This window comes from Clarias gariepinus, chromosome 17, assembly GCF_024256425.1.
Source record: "Clarias gariepinus isolate MV-2021 ecotype Netherlands chromosome 17, CGAR_prim_01v2, whole genome shotgun sequence".
In the NCBI taxonomy this organism is placed as follows: domain Eukaryota; kingdom Metazoa; phylum Chordata; class Actinopteri; order Siluriformes; family Clariidae; genus Clarias; species Clarias gariepinus.
The window spans coordinates 26,154,153-26,173,994 of record NC_071116.1 but is presented as its reverse complement, the minus strand read 5'-3'; the positions used below and the strand labels follow the sequence as shown (position 1 = coordinate 26,173,994).

The 19,842-nt window shown below is 38.3% G+C and overlaps 2 protein-coding genes across 2 annotated transcripts in view; one reads left to right on the top strand and one right to left on the bottom strand.

The window, feature by feature from the left end:
* Positions 1–19,842, bottom strand: part of LOC128505519 (eosinophil peroxidase-like) — a 137,101-nt gene that overhangs the window by 109,680 nt on the left and 7,579 nt on the right. The gene's annotated exons all lie outside the window — the stretch shown is intronic.
* Positions 1,209–18,897, top strand: tbc1d10ab (TBC1 domain family, member 10Ab). The gene is made up of 9 exons (XM_053475999.1): positions 1,209–1,997; positions 8,892–8,991; positions 10,417–10,524; positions 10,716–10,822; positions 11,012–11,126; positions 11,459–11,524; positions 12,557–12,746; positions 13,090–13,244; positions 16,826–18,897. The coding sequence occupies exons 1-9, from the start codon at positions 1,828–1,830 to the stop codon at positions 17,246–17,248; spliced, it is 1,434 nt and encodes a 477-aa protein (XP_053331974.1). The 5' UTR covers positions 1,209–1,827; the 3' UTR covers positions 17,249–18,897.

Here is a 19,842-nt window from a genome sequence, read left to right as displayed (position 1 = left end):
CGTTGATTGTTGTGTAAAATGTCTGCCCAATCAGTATCATTTAGTACAGCAAACTCAGCCCTAAATCGAGCCTCTTCCACAGAAATGTAGAAAATCTGGAACTAAAACCCATTTTGGTTTCTCTGGTAGGAATTCCAGATTTCCTGAAAGAGTTTCTGCTGTGTTTCTGTTCTGTTTTTATTTTCTTTAAAATAAGAGTTATCACACATTGTAAAAAGATGTACAATTATGTTCAAAAGTTTTTTTGTGTAAAAACATGATGAAAATCATCTGATCGTTGCAGGTGTCAGTATTAAACAAAAACAACCTCAAGCAAACAATAACAAATAACTTTATTTCAGTGTGCCATTATTTATTTAACAAAAATGAAACAAAACAAACAAACAAACAAAAAACACAGGGACGACACTAAGTACCCCCACGAATCAAAGGGTTGTGAATCCATTTATTTATTTATTTTTTGGTCCTTGCTTCCTCACAGCATTGCTTCAGTTCATTGAAGTTTTTGGGTATTTGCTTCTGTGCAGCTCTCTTATAAAATAAATAAATTTAAAAAACAGAATTAAATGAGGGTGTACTACCTTTTGAACATTACTGTAATTAATTATCTGTATTAATAATATATGTGCTTAATTATGTGGAATAAGTGTGGGTCAATGTTCCTCCCCCAACAATTCATACAATAAATTTTTTTATTCTTTGCATATCCCTGCTTTTTGATTGTAGGCTGGGGTCAGGGTCAACCATTATACAACGATCTTGGAGCAAATAGGGTTAAGGGCCTTACTCAAGGGCCCAACAATGGCATCCTGTGGGTTCTATGGTGAACGTACATGGGAACGAATACAATGGGCTCTGAGCCACCACGGGTGGGATCGTCACTCACAGATGTACCACCGTCTTTAAAATTTTTGCACTATTTGAATGTTTTATTTCAGCTAAGAGTCTCATCATCGTACTGTTCTTGATGTCTCCTATAAATGTTAATCGGTTTAACAACTTTATTCATGAGAAATTTCTATAGGTGTTCTTAAAATCTTAGCTTACTTAATTATTAATTATATTATTTATATCGTTTGTTAAATTATTTAGGAGATTGATTCTGTTGAAGTGAAGCTGGATTTTTGTAATGGAGTTTACTGTAAAAATCTGGCAACCCTGCCTCCAAGCAGTGCTTGACGTTACCTAGCATGAGCTAACGTTTGGGAGATAATGGATGGAATTAGATTTCAAATAAACGCGTTAATATTATGAAAAGATAACTTTGTCTTAACCTAATGCTACCTCGAGCATTTAATGCTGTGGATTATTTTAGCAAAGCCTTTAGACACGGCTGGCTGACACGTATAGTCATAATAATCGGCTAGTTTATGAATTAGCTAGATTTGCTAACGATAAATAAAATAAAATTTAGTTGCCTAGCAACTAACTGGAACGTTCTATGATTAAACGTTGCGCGTGCGCCACTCAGCCAGTTCGCTCTCTTAGGAACTTAACTCGACAGTTAAGAGTTTATAGTTTGTTTGTTTTTTTATTTATTGTGTACAGTAAGGTTGCGTTTTTAAGACGACACTTATTCACTGGGAAGTACATTAGAGGGATTCAACTCCATCCACTTCATCCAGTTTTGATAGACATGCCATAATAAGAAATAAAACGGACACTTCAGGTGAATTCCTTTAACGCTAGCTAGTTAAGCTAAGCTAAGCTAAGCTAAATTAATCGCAGCATCCACAAGGAAGACGCGCGCGCTGCCAGTCGGCGGAGCTGAAGCTGATCATCGAGACGCTAGCGTTAGTTTTGCTCCGAGAAGCTGGATGAACAAAAATGTCTCAAATTCATATTCAAGGAAACGGATTCCAAGCTAAAGATGGGAAAAGTTCATCCGGGCTGAAAGGCGAGTCTTCGGGCTCCGAGTTGGAGCTGAACGGCTTCCCGGACACCCAGGCGGATAAGTACGGCTTCGTCGGCGGATCTCAGCAGAGCACCGAGGACCCGTGAGCTGCTCTCTAGTTTATTATTTTATTATTACTATAGTTTAATATTTTAATTCTATCATAAAAAACCTGGTCTCCTTTGCTGTTAGGAAGTCAGACCCCCTTTGATTTACGCGGTTATAATGAGTTTTTGGAGTGGATTGCAAAAGTTTGTGCCCCCTTTCTAAAGCAGTTTTTGTTTATAATTTAGTTACTAAACAAGATTAAGGTGTTTAATAATCATTAGTTTAGTTTATTAGTTTAATATAACACTTTTGAAAGTTTGTATTCTTGCCGAAATGCTCTAGTATTGTAGTTCTTTGGTTTTCAGGGAGCATCATGAGTTTATGAAGGAAATCCATCCATCTATCCATCAGTTCATTTATTCATTTATTAAATCCATACATCCATGAAGAAGTTAATTCATCATTAAATTTATTCATCCTTCCATCTGTTCACTTATCTATCCAGTTGCCCATGCTTGAATTTATTTCTCCATTTATTGATACATTAATTCATCCATAAATACATGAATTCATCCGTGCAAGGCCTTAGTGCTAACCACCTTGCCACATCATCCACCGTCTATTCATCTGTTTATTTATTTGTTTATCCATTCAAACAAACATTCATTAATTTATCAATTCATCCATAATTGTCCTGTTCAGAGTCACAATGGAATACTATGCAAAAGGCAGGAGTACAACCTGTTGAGGATCCCAGGGCTTCACACATTCGCCCAATTGACGCAGGCAGATTTGTATTAGTCAAATCCACCTACTGGCATATGTTTGGGAGTTGAGCGGATAACCTACAGAGGGGAGAAACCTGTGAACTGTACACAGAGAGTGACCAGAGCTTGAGTGTAAGAAGCTGCTTCAGTTAAATTTAAGTGAATGAGGCATCTGATCATCACAGTTACACTAAATCATGTTAAGGGATAGCTATAAGCTATATCAGTAAACAGAATAGACAGATACGACCAGCTGATTTTTAAATTAAGAAGCCATTAAACTAGTTGTCATGTAAATAAAGTTATTAAGAGATGAAAAACAATCCCGTAGGACTTGCTTGAGGTTCAAGCCATCATCTGTATGTGAACAATATCCCTGTCGACGTTAGTAAAAAAGGTGCTGCACCTGCTCTGAGCCAGTAAATAGGAGGAATCGGACTCTGGTGGATGTGGTTAGCTGTGGTTGGCTTAGTTAGTTATGTGCACAGAACACACATTGTCAAACTCATCTACCAGAGGTTTGTGCATCTTTGTTTAAATGTGTTACTGGTCCTTGGTGTTCTATCTGGACTTGTCATGGTGTCACGGTTGGAAACTTTAGCTAGCCAGATAAACAGTACCCAACTAGTTAAATATAAAGATGACTAAATAAATGCGTAGACAATGAGGTGTGTGTATATATATATATATATATATATATATATATATATATATATATATATGTATATGTAATATACCTGACAGCTTTAAAACAGTATTAAAATATCCTAAAGAAGAAACTTCAAGAAAAAGACTAAAGTTGGAAGCTTTGACATCTGACATAAACTATACCCACACAACCACAGGGACGTAAATAATGTGATGGTCGTCATGGCTGGGTAAATGGGCGAAGAGGAAGTCATTTTAGGATACAAAGAAACAGCTCTGCTTTCATATTATTATAAGGTTTTTGTCAGTCTTGCAACCTATATGCACAAAAGTAAAGCATGAACCCAATTCTATGCTTGAGTAATCCCATGCGGTATCCACCCTTTTCTGCGTACATGAGCTTGCAGACACAGATAAGAGAGAGAGAGAGACAGAAAATGCCATTTTCACTCGGAGTACATGGCTAATTTTGCACCCTTGGCTCACCATCTACGGATAGCTCTTAGGGATTCAGACTTGTTATCTATGAACAAATGTTTTTTTCTTTTGCCACCTTTATGAGAGTATAAAATACCTTTTGCATTAAATATTAAATGTATTATTGCTAGGGAAATATGATTTTAAAATAACATTGGAGAACTGAAAGTTGGGTGCACTTCTTTATTTTTCTTTAAACAAGTATTACTTGTATTGCACAGTTATCAAAACATTATTACGATTAACTCTTATATTATTACGATTTAAAAATATTATTCGGCAATCTTGTTTTTTTTTTTGTTTGTTTTTTGCTCAATCAGAATCTCCAGGTGAAGTATGTAGGTTCTGCTTATGCCAGCGCTAAATGCCATACACTATATGAGTGTGTGTTAATGTCAATTGTCACGGTATGTTGTTTGAGCTATTTGCATAAAGTTTGGTCACTGCTTTGCTGCTGAAGTAAAAGTAAAACTCTGAAGCGGAGATGTAATAGCCTGGACTCTGTTTAATTCCCAAGATCAGACCTTAGTCCCAAGAATTAGTCCATGATTCTTATTAACATAAGCTAGGTTCTCCATGGCAACCAGACGTTACAGACAGTTTGATATAATAATTGAAGTGGGTTTAAAACAACGCAGCTTGTTGTTTCCAGTGAGGCGTGGACTTACAGGACTCAAATCAATTTAACATTTTGAGGTAATTAAAGGCTTAAAAGGCAAGCATGTTCACTGTGAATGGTCTGTTATGTGTCTAGCACAATTCCACATTTGTGTCTGAAGTAATTCTCTTGAAGAGAGGTTTAATCAAGCGGTCAGCTGAGCCGTTAATGAGTGCCTGGTGCTTTCTAGGATGTATCGTGTTATTCAACATACGGCATTGTTACTTAGATGTGGGTTAAATATCAACGTTTATCTGGGGCATTAGTGAAGCATTAGTGGGGTCAGTGATGTCGAAGAGGCCATACTTCCGGTTCATCCTGAATGTGTTCATCTGAGTTGGGTTCAGTCAGCGCTCTGTGCAGGACACTTGAGTTCCTTCACCTTCATCAACCTTAACACCTTGTTCTCCTGCATCGACATACAGGAACAGGTTTAGATCCAGTGTGTGTAATAATTCTATTGAGTAGATTATTTTCAGAGGAAATAAATCTTCTGGGTTTAGCTCTCAAGATGTCCAGCGTAAGGTTAGGTTGGAGGCGGATTGTGTGAGACAGAAAGCAGAATGTTTGTTTCATGGAAACAGTGTGGCGATTCAGACCCACAGACATTTCACTCTGAACGGCGAAAAAAAGGTCATGATGAAGACAGTCAGGCCTTGGGGGTGTTATTGGGTCAGCTATTATCATTGTCATGTCATAAGAAATGGGCTAGATTTAATTACTCATGTTCAGATCAGGTGTGAAGCTGTTGGATAAAGCTAAAGTATAAAACTTGCAAGTTTTTTGAGGGTTCAAGGTCTTAACATTATAAGAATATCGACATCTAGGTATCTTAATAATATCTATCAGGTGGCGACTGTTAATTCCTGTCCCTACTCTATATGGTTTACAGATATTATTATAGCATTGAATTTTGCTCTTAATGTCAACTTAAGCTAACATAGACGTCTTTTCTAAAACACACTTATACCGTCTAACTGGAAGCAGCTGACTTGATGATGTTTAAATCATTTACAGTAGATGAAAAAAGAGACAAAGCTCAGGTAAGCAGTAACTTGGTTGACCATCACTCATTATAGATCATAAGGATCGGTTCACAAGGACTCTCACGAGTTTAAGTCACATGTCTGTGAAGTTGTAATAGAGTCTTATTACTTGGATTCTTTGTTGTCGTTTTTTGCCAAGACTTATTTTTTGCCAAGAGTTATAAATGTTGCCCTAATGAGCCTCTACATGCTCTTTCTAGTTTAGTTAATTTTGTTTGTTGATCATTCAGGAAGATAAAGATTCAGATTAAATAAAACGCAATTTAATATTTAATTAACTGCATTTAGGTTGTTCAAATACCAAGAGACCAGTTCAGTTTGCAAAATTCACAGAGTTTGGGGATGGAGAAAACATGGAGAAACATGTTTTGGGTACTTAGTATTCAGTATTTATTATGTTTCTCTCAGTCTCTTGTTTTTATCCAATAACATTTATATACTGTATTTAATATGTTTTCATGTCCTTTTTTTATGTACTTTTTTCTTTCTTCTCCATTTTTTTGTTTTGTTCCTTGGGTTGCTCCTTGCCACAGTTATTCTTCTTTGTCCTCCTCATCTCACCCTTTCATTCACTTTCCCTCTATACCTGTAGAAAAGATCAGATAGGAACTGTGTCTACCAGTACGAGCTGTACGCCTCTGTATGAGTTTCTCTTCCCTCAGTCGGTGGGTTTGATGTGTTAAGTTTTGTGCTTAGTTCCAGGAAGTGCATTGAGGAGGAAGGAGAACAAGGGGAAAGTTCTTTCCATTGGCTCAGGGCTTCCTGTTTGCCCCAAGTGTGTATTTCCTGTGGGGGGCCGCAGTGACGGCCCTCCCTGGCTGTTACCGCGCTGCATGTTATCACACACCACTAAAACACCCAATCAGCCTGGGTCTCATTTCAGTGTCTCACTTTCACCTGACCGTACAGTGCTGTTATGCTGTTATCTAATAGGATGATAATTCAGCCCTTTAATCCACCTTCACAGTGTGTGTAGGATATGTCAGGGTCCAGCACATGTCCTAACGTTGGGTTATTTCTCTCTCTGTTTAGCTGCTATCATGTATCTCTCTCTTACAGTACGTATATCATTCTGTATATACTGTCTGATTCAAATGATAAAATCTTATTCGGGAAAAAATAGCATTTACGACATATACTGTAACATTTCTGAGACTCCATGAGGTAGTTGCATGGCTTTAGAGCAAAGCAGCAAAGGAGGTTTAACATCTCAAATTTAATACATACGATTGTTAATTGTATCAAGATACACAGTGAAGACACAGTGTAATACACATCCCTGATGAGGACTCAATTTTTACTTTATGTCTCATGATGATGAAAATGTGGTTCTTTCCATGCTCTCCCACTCACACGGCTACTCCACAACAAGGGTGTGTTTAATAAAGACTGCTTTTCATCACCAGAAGCTCTGGGATATCTCTCGGGATGTCTTTCCCACACACACACTGAATCGGTCGGACTGTTACTGTGAAACATGACCTCCTCTGACCTGACAGTGGGAACAAGCTGAGATTCAAAGGCTCATGTCCTGATCACTGAAAGTTCGAATCATAATGCATGACATTAAACATAAAAAAATGGTTGTGATGCTTATGCTGTATGCTAGTATATGGATAAACAAATGTATTTGTCAATTTGTTCATGACGTCATCACATGAACTGTTAGTGTTCTGACAAAGGTGTGGGGCTTACTTGAGTGAATTAGAAGGAAGCAAGCAAAAATATGGAGACATTTCACTCTTAGCTCTTGAGCAAAACAGGCGCTAGAATCGGAAGGAAAGACTCTGGCCACTGCGTGGCCACTTTGTAAAAGATGACTCTCAGGTTAGCTTGAAAGGATTCACATCCAAAAAGAATGTGGATAATTACTGACTGTGTTTTGCTGTGAGTAAGGTTTTTATTTGTAGTTCTCCTCAATTTTAAGTTCAATTCACACACATAAATTATTGCTGGGTTTTGAGCTCTGCATGAGCATTCTCTCTCTCTCTCTCTCTCTCTCTCTCTCTCTCTCTCTCTCTTACACACACACATACACGCACACTAATTGGCCACATTCTCCTAAAGTGTGTTTTCTTTTCTTATTGTCCTTAATCTCCAGCCCTTCACTTTACCACAGACTTTATCACAGTTTTCTTAACATAACTCTCATAATTACCATCTATAATTTTTAAGCTTTAATTATTAGTTATATTTTATTGCATCTACTTTGCTATTCATTGTTTTTAGATTTTGTTTCATGAGGAAAGTTACTCTGTCAGTAAACTTTTAATAAAGTATTCATCTTTATTAACTTAATTTTTAGTTGCCACATGCACAAAACAACTTCAAGCCAAATTTAAAAGCTGAAAGCTAAAGAAGACCAATTGAGTACTTGTGACAATAGTAATCTGATTAAACGTTTCAGTAACCATCAGATGAATTAGATGAAGCCCTAGTTGATAATGCTGTTAGAGTCTAATCCTCTTTGTTTATTACACTGATATGTGTAATATGTATGGAAGAGTTATACTTGTGTGGAAGAGTTATACTTGCTTGCCTTTGGGTTTGTTAGACAGCTGCCCTATGCATCCCGAGGTTGTCTGGAGCTTTATTTCATGCTTCAGAAATGAATTTAAATTAATTAATTGGGGTGGTATATTATCATGTCAAGTTTGTGTTTTATGTAGAACATCTTATCATTTTTTAAAATAAAAAAAAAAACTGCAGACTCAATAATATAAAAATATATATGTTGAATACTTTCTAAAGACCCGGTACCAAATCATCATCGGCCTGGTACGAGTCCACAGCCCAGTAGTTGGACAATATTTACTATTCCATAACATTACTGAGTATTAAGACTAACCTGATTTGCCCGTTATAGTTAGCATTTGCAGGACAGTGCCTCTAATCCCATTTAAACATATTGACCAGCCTAGTTGAAGTTCCTTTCTTCTAGATTTTTCTACTTTTTAAAGTAAAGTCAGAGATTTAAATTAGAGGCAAGGCTCGGGACGACACTCACAACAATGGTGGAAGGTTTTAAAAAAAAAAAATTTGATTTTTTTTTTAAATCACTGTATGTAAAGTTGCTAATGGCATTTATAAACGATGGACAGAAATGTTTTAGCTCTGACGTGCCATTAATTAAGTGTCTTAAAGTGTGCATCTCCTTGTGAACACTGGGATTCACATGGATGGTGGGTATGCCATCCTTGTCCAAATATATGCCAGGCTTTAGTTTTAAAAGTGGAAAGTAGTGTCTGATTTCCTGTACTGTTAAAGTCTGTTAAATTCAGTGAGATATAAATGTTGCATTGTGCGAATGTGTGTATATGAGATGATTAATGGCTTTATGATGTCCCCCACAGAGCGGAGGACGTCCCTCCCGAGGTGCTGAGACAAAGAGAGGTTAAGTGGCTGGAGATGCTTAACAGCTGGGATAAGTGGATGAGCAAGAAACACAAGAAGGTGAGCTCAGAGCGTAGAGTGCTGTTTGCGCTTGTTTGTTATTGTAGGTCCTAGCGAAAAGATCCTTCATTTCAATTATTTAAAATAATTATAGAATTATATACACTGTCTGGTCAAAAGAAACACACTCAAAGAGTTCTTTTGACCACCTTTAAATTAGATTGCAGCACGCATGTGGAGGCTGGTTTGTGTGCAAAAATGGTTCCTCATGGATAAACTGGTTTTTCAGCACATTCATGTCATCAGCTGAATTTTATTGCCACATACAGTAATGTTGCTGAGTCTAGACCTGAGCAACTCTGGTACAGTGGCCACTATGTATGATGGGTGCATCATTTCATCCGCTTACCTTCTTACCCTGACACGCCCATTGTGCTGAAATAGGATCAATCTAGACTCATCAGATCACATGGGCCTTTTTTCTGATTACTCTCACTAACAAGTTGTTTTTTTTATAGACACACAGCTGTTTAGTCCCTGTTTAGTGCGTCATATTGTGTGTATGTGTGTGTGTGTGCGTGTGTGTGTGTTCTTACTTTCACTATTAAACATAGCTCTGATTTCTCCTATCAGTTTTTTTTATGGTGCTATGAACTTTACCAAGATCTCAGTTTCCTATAATTCATGTTTGTTTTGACCACATTTTTTCTAATTAGTTGATAATTCACCACTGTCCTTTCAGGCTTTAATGATGCCCTCGGTCATTAGCATGACATACCTGATGCAGGCCAACAATTGACCTTTAAAAAACTTTTTTATTTCCTCTGTTTTTTTGGGGACAGGGAATGTAATATACAGTATCAGTTTCATCATCATTCACATTCTCAGCTTGCAGTTTCATTGATCATAAAAAAAAATAAAGTTTAAATAAGCACAACTCTTATTCCTACAAATTGTTGCATTTTCTAACTAAAAGCTTTATTGAACAATGAAATAATAATCAGATTTATTAAATTGCAACTTTAAACATAATTAAAAGAGAGAAATCATTTTATCGTATTCAATATATTTATTATGATATAAAAAATTACATAATTTACAGTATGTACATATATATATATATATATATATATATATATATATATATATACACGTATATGTACATAACATTTTATATATACATTTCTGTAATTCTTATTGATCTTATGTAATCATTACATCATTACAGTGTGTATATAATTGTAATGATGTAATTCAAAATATATATACAAATTTATATAATGTAATAATTACATTATAATATATAAATATAAATGTAATGAAGTCATTCTAACCATAGTTGAACATATTTAAAGATACGGAAGGAAGTGTTATTTTGAAGCAATAAAAATATGGAACATGTTGTCACTTTTACTGGTGATATTTTAAGAAACGTCAGAAACATTTTCCAGTAATGTATTTCTGTCTCTCTCTCTCTGTCTGTAGGTAAAGCTGCGGTGCCAGAAAGGCATTCCACCGTCTTTGAGGGGTCGTGCCTGGCTCTACCTGTCTGGAGGAAAAGTGAAAAGGGAGCAGAATCTGGGCAGGTTCCAGGTAAGGATAGATCACACACTGTCATCATTTGTACATCTCACTGTCTCTTCAACATCTCAAGTTCTCAACCTGTCTGGAGTCGTTTTACTTAACGGCACACACTGAGTGTTCTTTCTTTATCAGTGTTTCACTGCATGTAGGAAACTATAAAGTGTGCTAAATTAAAATGTGTGTGCCTGAATGTGTGTTAGGAATTGGACAGTCAGTGTGGAGAGCCAAAATGGGTGGATGTGATCGAGAAGGATCTCCATCGTCAGTTTCCCTTTCACGAGATGTTCGCCGCACGAGGAGGCCACGGGTCAGAAACAGTTCTTACCGATCGTGTGTGTGTGTGTGTCTTTGTGTGTGCCGCATGCATTTGTATACATTCTGCCTGTGTATAAGTGATTTATAAGTGTGTTGTTAGTTTTTGCTGCCTGAGGAGGGCACGGGTAAGAACCAGCCTTAACGACGGTGTGTGTGTGTGCGCGTGTGTGCTTGCATGCAGGCAACAGGATCTGTTCCGAGTGTTAAAGGCTTACACACTTTACCGTCCAGAGGAGGGGTACTGTCAGGCTCAGGCTCCGATCGCTGCTGTGCTGCTTATGCATATGCCTGCTGAGGTTAGTACACACACCCACGCACACACTTATAAATGATTGTCAACACTTGTGAATAAGTTAACAATTAACACCTGGCCTCTTGTTTTGGTGTTGACTCAAAAACAGTGCACAAAAACATTATAAATATACACGTAAAGCCAAACCGGAGTCATTACCTGTTATATAAGGTTGTGTTTCCTCCTTAGCATTTTGTTTTCTTTTTTCAGTTTCTCTTTAAATGGTCTGCACAAAGTTTCACCTCTGACCAGTGTGGTTTTTTTTGTTGTTGTTGTTGTGGTCGTTTTTTTTAATTGCTCTAAGCAACTGTTTTTTTTTTTTTTTTTTTGTTTCAGGATGCCTTTTGGAGTCTGGTGCAAATCTGCGAGAAATATCTGCCTGGCTACTACAGTGCGGGCCTGGTGAGACAGAGAGAGAGAGCATACACACGCGCACACATACACATACACAAACATAGGCACAAAGCACAACAGGTTAAATTACTAACCTCCGGGTATAAAGTTCAAACCTATTTAGCAGATCAGCTGATTTAAGCTGTTTATTACTGGAGCTCTGAGTCTGAGCATAACTGACTGATCATAAATAATCGTGTCTCAAAGACGACATGAAGACATTTTTATTACGGTCCACCCCAGGCAGATTAAACTTCAACATTTACAGCACCCAGCAACCACCCTTACCCAGAGCGACTTACGTTTGAGCAGTCGAGGGTTAAAGGCCTTAATTAATGGCATAACAGAGGCAACGTAGTGCTGAGGTTGGAACCTGTGACCATCTGATTACTAGTACCGCGCCTTAACTGCTGAGTTACCCTTGCCCTGAACAGTTTTTTTTTTAGCAAGCATGCGTACACCCTGACCTGTTTAGTAGTTCTCATGTTATGGGGTTAGTGTAATATTTAACTGATAATGCTAATCAACCTCTTTTTAATACATTTAATTAGCAGTATGCGGTACGGTGGCTTAGTTGTCGCCTTGCACCTCCAGGGTCGAGGGTTCGATTTCCGTCTCGGATCTGTGTGCGTGGTGTTCTCCCTGTGGTTGCTGGGTTTTTTCCGGATATTCCAGTTTCTATCTACAGTCCAAATGCATGCAAATTAGGTTAATTGGTGTTCCCAAATTGCCTGTAGTGTGTGTGTGTGCAGGGCCCCTGTAATAAATTGCCAGGCTTCAGGCCACTGCGACCCTGTAGACAGAATAAAGCGGTATAGAAGTGGAATGAATAAATAAACTGTCCTATAAAATGAGAAATTCATAAACTTCATCCACTACTAAGAACATTTACACTGAACGGAACACCAAAATAGTGAGCCAGGTTTCTTCTGTCTCTCTAACTTCCCTACAACTAGTTACTCCTGACATTTTGCATTCAAGCCATTTCCATGCATGCCTTCATGTGTTAATTTTTGTTTTATTTATTTTTTTGTGTGTTAGGAGGCAGTCCAGCTGGATGGAGAGATCCTGTTCGCTTTACTGAAGCGTGCGTCTCCTGTGGCTCATCGACACCTGAAGAAGCACAAGATCGAGCCGGTGCTCTACATGACCGAGTGGTTCATGTGTGCTTTTTCACGCACGCTCCCATGGTCATCGGTGCTGCGCGTCTGGGACATTTTCTTCTGCGAGGGTTGGTTTCTCACTCATCTTTACAACATTGCTATCGCGTTTCACATGTGCACACACCCAGTTCACAGTTAAAAGCTCTATGTATTTAATATACGTTTTATAATTGTGACCTATCAGGTAACTGATGGCCTGGAGAACCTTATAATGTATAAAAGTGTTCTGATCTTTGACCACTGCATGCAGTTACTATGTCACCTATTTCTGTTTCTGTGGTTTAGCTGATATTTTCAACAACTTCTCCTTTTAAATGATTATACATGGAGATTCATAACCCAGATTAATTCCAGCTGACGCAAATGTTTGCTTAGACAACAGTTCTGTTCTGTGTGTCTGGGTTTGTTTAGGAGTCAAAGTCATTTTCCGTGTGGGCCTGGTGCTCCTGAAGTGCATGCTGGGATCACAAGAGAAGCTCAAGGCGTGTCAGGGCCAGTACGAGACGATGGAGAGACTCCGGGCTGTAGAGCTACGCTTCATGCAGGAGGGCTTCCTTATTAAAGAGGTACCACACGCACACACACAAATACACACTTTAACATAGCACGGAAACCCACTTTGGTTATTTTTGAATGAGAGGAGCAAAAATTCTTAAAAATTTCCTTTCAGATACCAATAATCATTTTGTACACTCATTCCACTATGTGAACAGAGAAATTAGAAATTTTCATAAAGCTGTTTCAGAGCGATTTAACGGTTTTCTCTCGCCATGACTGCTTTTTCATGGCATCAAGACAATAAGTAACCCCATACCTCCATCTAGTGGCCAGCGTGTGTCATTGCCGGCTTGATGCCATTTGATGATATGCCAGCGGCTCTTAACCCGGGTGGGAGAGCCAGAGAAAACACTAAAATGTGCAGGGCACTAAAAGTTGCAGGGCTTCCTCCACGACCAGGGTTAAAGTTAAAGTCCACTGTGATATGCCGTCCTTCTCAACCAGTCGTTTTCGTTCATCTTGTGTCTGGCTAAAATCTCATCATAATCCAATGCACAGTCACTGATATTGTGATGTCATTTCGCCAGACTAAACTTTCACTGCATTCATTCATATTTATTATGCAATTCAAACCATAAGCCACACATACTACTTCCTGTGCTGTTCTGTTTTCCTGTTCATTTAAGGAAAAGACGACTGAGGCATTGATTGATGTAATTTTGCTACAGTTTTGGAGTTCAGTTCTTAAATGTGACTGGAAGACTAGATGTGTTCACATAGAAATTTGCGTACAGTGGGCCGTCAGCATCTGAATTTAATCCGTTCCGGAGATAAATTCTTAAGTCGAAATTTTGTATTGTGAAACAGTGTAAATGCAAATAATCCTTTACAGCCACCAAAAAAATATTACTAATATTACCAATTTCTAACACTATAATCATATTTTTGCATATAAAAACAATCTAAACATTTACAAATTACATAAATGAAGTAAAATAAACATTAAATCCTAATTAACCTTAATTTATGGTTTCTCTTGGAACTGTCTGCTTTAAGAACCAAACGGAAAGTGGTTCTGTTTTTCTCTTGATACTGTCCCTAATAACCTGTAGCACACACACAGTGTGTTTTTTTTAAAGCTCACAATCATTTTTTATACATAATTGTTATAATCTAAAGTATATGAATAGAAAAATATTAAGTCCCCATATGATGTACGTCATGTTGCCCCATCAGTTGTGTTTTGTTTCTGTGTTTTTACTCGCGCGAAATTTTCCCTTTAAATCACGAGGGGAATCCTAATGACGCGAAGGGAGTCAGCTGATCATGTTTAAATAAAAGGCGCAAGGCTTAAGTTTTACTGTTGGTTATGCGCATATGACTGTTTACCATTAGGATTGTGAATCTTCTGTATGTACAGTCGTGGCCAAAAATTTTGAAAATGACACAAATATTAGTTTTCACAAAGTTTGCAGCTAAACTGCTTTTAGAGCTTTGTTTCAGTTGTTTCTGTGGTGTACTTAAATATAATTACAAGCACTTAATAAAGGCTTTTATTTAATTACAAGCACTTAATAAAGGCTTTTATTGACAATTACATGACATTTATGAAAAGAGTCAGTATTTGCAGTGTTGGACCTTCCTTTTCAGGACCTCTGCAATTCGACTGGGCATGCTCTCAATCAACTTCTGGGCCAAATCCTGACTGATAGCAACCCATTCTTTCATAATCACTTCTTGGAGTTTGTCAGAATTAGTGGGTTTTTGTTTGTCCACCCGCCTCTTGAGGATTGACCACAAGTTTTCAATGGGATTAAGATCTGGGGAGTTTCCAGGCCATGGACCCAAAATTTCAACGTTTTGGTCCCCAAGCCACTTAGTTATCACTTTTGCCTTATGGCACGGTGCTCCATCGTGCTGGAAAATGCATTGTTCTTCAGCAAACTGTTGTTGGATTGTTGGAAGAAGTTGCTGTTGGAGGGTGTTTTGGTACCATTCTTTATTCATAGCTGTGTTTTTGGGCAAAATTGTGAGTGAGCCCACTCCCTTGGATGAGAAGCAACCCCACACATGAATGGTCTCAGAATGCTTTACTGTTGGCATAACACAGGACTGACGGTAGCGCTCACCTTTTCTTTTCCGGACAAGCCTTTTTCCAGATGCCCCAAACAAACGGAAAGAGGCTTTACCGGAGGATATGACTTTGCCCCAGTCCTCAGCAGTCCATTCACCATATTTTCTGCAGAAGATCAATCTGTCCCTGATGTTTTTTTTTGGAGAGAAGTGGCTTCTTTGCTGCCCTTCTTGACACCAGGCCATCTTCCAGAACTCTTTGCCTCACTGTGCGTGCAGATGCGCTCACACCTGCCTGCTGCCATTCCTGAGCAAGCTCTGCACTGGTGGCACTCCGATCCCGCAGCTGAATTCTCTTTAGGAGACGATCCTGGCGCTTGCTGGACTTTCTTGGATGCCCTGAAGCCTACTTAACAGGAATGATGTCTGCACGTGTTTCTTTGCAGGTCACCATGGTTAACAATAGAAGAACAATGATTTCAAGCCTCACCCTTCTTTTAACATGTCAAGTCTGCCATTCTAACCCAATCAGCCTGACATAATGATCTCCAGCCTTGTGCTCAACAACATTCTCACCTGAGTTAACAAGACGATTACTGAAATGATCTCAGCAGGTCCTTTAATGACAGCAATGAAATGCAGTGGAAAGGGTTTTTTGGGATTGAGTTAATTTTTATGGCAAAGAAGGACTATGCAATTTATCTGATCACTCTTCATAACATTCTGGAGTATATGCAAATCATTATAAAAACTTAAGCAGCAACTTTTCCAATTTTCAATATTTATGTAATTCTCTTTTGGCCACGACTGTAGAGTGTTGTTCTTTTGACCGGCTATCAGAAGTGCACGAAACCGGATGTACGCACGAACAGCTTGAAAATCCAGCCAAAATTTTAGTTCATAAGTCTAAATTTGCATGACGTGGCATTTCTATGGTGAGGGTCCACTGTAGTCAGATTTTAATTTTCTCTTAAATGTGTATTAATTACATTTAATTTATTTTAATTTACAGAACTTCTAAAAATTAACATTGCTATGAAGCATCTTTACTGTAATCTGGATGTGAATTTAGACCTAACCCTAATTTTCTATTTGTATATATTGAATAATTATTCAGAAATTATCCTCATTCAAAAAAAAAAAAAAAACAGATTTAAATGTGAATTTTGTTCTGCTGACTCCGGTTTCCTCTCAAGGTCCAAAGACATGCAGAGTAGGCTAATTTTTATTTCAAATTGCCTGTTGTGTGTGAGTATTGTGTGCTTGTGTGCCCTGCGATAGATTGGCACACCATCGTAGGTGTACCCCACCTAGTGATCCCCCCCCCACCCCACCCCCCCACAATTCCCCTTGAATGGGCTTCAGGTTTCCTACGACCCTGTACAGAAACGGAGGCCACACCTCTCTCACTAACACTGACCAACACAGAGGTCACATCTCTCTCTCACCCCCTTCACTAACACTGACAGACTACTCCTCTCTTACTTTAACAGATATACAAGCCGCCACACTTCTTTTTCAAACTACATAATAAATATGGAGAGCATCATTCATTGTTCCTCAATTTTTCTTTTAGATTCTGGAATTGCCGGTGTCCGAACGAGACATTGAGAAGGAACATCTCACCCAGCTGCGCCGCTGGAAAGAAGCACACGGAGAATTGCACTGCAAATCTCCTCCCAGAATGCATGGTGCTCGGGCCATCATGACCGCTGAGCCTCCCAGCCGACAGGACCTGCAGCAAAAACCCACCATCATCGTGGAGCCGGCACAGGGCATCATCAGCTCTGAAGATGTAGAGGGAAAGAAGGAGGAGAAAAAGACAAGAAAAGCGAATAAAAAGAAGAACAAGAAAGACTCTTCACTCGACATGACCGATCAGGACCAAGCACTGCAGGAGCGGTCTTCATCCAGCCAATCACAGGAGCTGCTAAAGGACACAAGTCTTCATGCATCCAGTCAGAGTCTGAGCAGTACAGAACATGACACGTACCTGTAGCGTGCACTGTGGCCGTCGTCCTGACCTGTGAATGTTTACTAACTGCTTCTGAAGAATTCTGGCCCAAAAACGGCCCCCTCTCAGGTTCCTGCATCTGTCGACTGCGGTTTCCAGAATGCAATGGGAGCAGACCCTGTGGTTTAGTTTTCCTTTAATTCACAACCACATGCTTTATGAAAAAATTTGTATGGGAGTTTTTTATCGTCTGTTTTCATTCTTAAGGCCCAAGAATGTGTGAACGTGTGAATGTTACTTATCCTGTTTTCCAGATTATAGGGCACAACGTTTAATCGAGTTTTAGTAGCTGTAAAATTTCAGCAGAGAGACGGAACACTAACATCATATAATGCTGAAAATCGCATCTGTCTGCTTAGCCACAGACATTACTGACATGGCAACTGTAATAAGACATCGTAAATCTAAATTAAACTAAAAATATTTTAAATTAGACTAAACCAGGACAAAGCACCAAAGCCCCATTTTAGGGGCAAACATTCCGGATCATGCTAGCTGCATTAGTGGTGCTTTTTGTAATTTTTTGTAAGTTTTCCTAGACCTAAAATATTCATTTTTTCCCCTAAGTAGGCAAAATAAAAGAGTGACTTATAGTCTGGAAAATGTGGTGCACTTGTACAGACTCTGAAACATCACTGTGTGATGGCTGATATTTTCATCAAAAGGTGCATTTTAGCAGCTTAATGTTGTCATCTGTTGAGCTAAATGATGTTAACATACCAGTAAGGCTACTGGGACGTGTCTCTGTGTGTGTGTGTCTCTGTGTGTGTGTCTGTGTGTAGTAGCTGCTTTCTGTTATATTGAAAAACAGCCGAGGCTTGATAAACAGCAAAAGAAAAAACAAGTGCCTATTTAGCTGGATCTGCATTAGGCGTGTTTTTTATGTTCATTCTGTAGATTTACAAAGCTGGTTATCTGGTGGATTAATGGCAAAATCTATGCACATGTGAACCGGCTGCCCCCCAATAAGAGATTTACAAAGCCATTATTCCAGTGTGTTTAAAAAACGGTCCATTTATATGTTTTGTTTTTAAGATGAATCTGTTTTATTAAGAAGCTGTTTTTTTTCCCTATTTGGGACAATTTTAGAAATAAGAGAATACATTGCCATAATACAAATGACAAAAAAAAGTTCTTAACTTTCCCTGGGGGATCTGTTGTTCGTATCTGCTTAAAGAAAAACCACTACAGGACATGCTGTTATTGAAATATAATTCACTCCACCATATTAATGTTTATTATTGTCCTGTAATACTATGTTCTGGAGTGACGGGTTCCTCTTAGATCACAGGATTATGCTTTTTGTTATAAAACAACAACTTATCCATCTATAGTTACTTTTAACGTTGCAAGAAAATCTCATAAACACGCGAGTGATGCGCATGCTTTTGTTTTAATTTCCTTGCGATGTGTTCTGCATGCAGTCATGGCTTTTCACCACTAGATGGTGCAGCATGTCTTTTGTCTTAACTTCTAGTAGGACCAGAAATACACAGTGTAAGGTGAGCGAAATGCATGAAGACCAGTGTTTTCTATGACCAGACTAAACATGGCTGCTCTGTCACTTAATGAAACTGATTTAGGATAAAAATGTTATTTAGAAAAGTTTAAAAAAGGGATTCAACACTCATGCAACACTTCATGCAACATACATTTCATATATGTAACACATTTAATCCAGCATTTTAGGCCATAATACAGTTACTATAGATGCACTGATCTGGTGTCAGTATCGGACCTTTATCGATCTAAATAGCTCTAATCTGTCTAACAGATGAGTAAAGTAAGCAATTGTTCATCCCATCTGAAGAGAAAAACAGCATTGACGCCTTACAAACATGCACATTTGTTAGATATTGTAAATATTAAATTATAAGTAAAAAAAAAAAGTGTTAGATTAGTATCGGGTCATATAAAAAGAGGAAATTCAGCAGGTGTAGTCGCACAATGACGCCGTGTGAGCGAGGCAAGTGAGGGTCTCTAGTCACTAAGGAAGCTTATAGACTCGTGCCAAGCTAATAAATCCACTAGTAAAGATGCAGCTTTCAATTTTATGACAATAGAGTGCTTTCTGTTTTTGCTGAGGATTATAATTACTAGGAATTTACAGCAGAAGCATTTTTTTATACAGCCTCGCTGAACACACGCTTGCTTTTAACCCCACTCCATTTCACTACACGCCATTAGTTTGCTCCATGAGAGATGCACCTACCGAGTGTAAAAGTGAAACGACAATGCGTTGATCTAAACTGCGCACTAATATAAATTTGACGGACTGAACATCTCCAGAATTATAGTACTATATGATGGGTATGACTGAACGTTAGCACATGGCTAGTACTGAGATTTGAATTGTTCTCGCGTGAAGACATGATTTCTTTCACCTGTTTGAAGACAATGATTAGGTTTTATAGTCAATAGAATATCATTTAATATGGAGAAATTATAATGAGGGTTTTTTTTATTGTAAGCTTTGTTTTACTTAATTGTGTATCTGTGGTGAAATTGTGAGGAGTGTACACTTGGGAAAATGGATTGAGTTTACAAAAAGAGAATATCCTGATAATGAGTAGAAAGTA

Coding starts and splice junctions, on each gene's coding strand:
- tbc1d10ab (XM_053475999.1), top strand. CDS start 1,828: ATGTCTCAAATTCATATTCAAGGAAACGGATTCCAAGCTAAAGATGGG. Junction 10,525..10,715: donor AGAATCTGGGCAGGTTCCAG/GTAAGGATAGAT, acceptor AATGTGTGTTAG/GAATTGGACAGTCAGTGTGG. Junction 13,245..16,825: donor AGGGCTTCCTTATTAAAGAG/GTACCACACGCA, acceptor TTTTTCTTTTAG/ATTCTGGAATTGCCGGTGTC.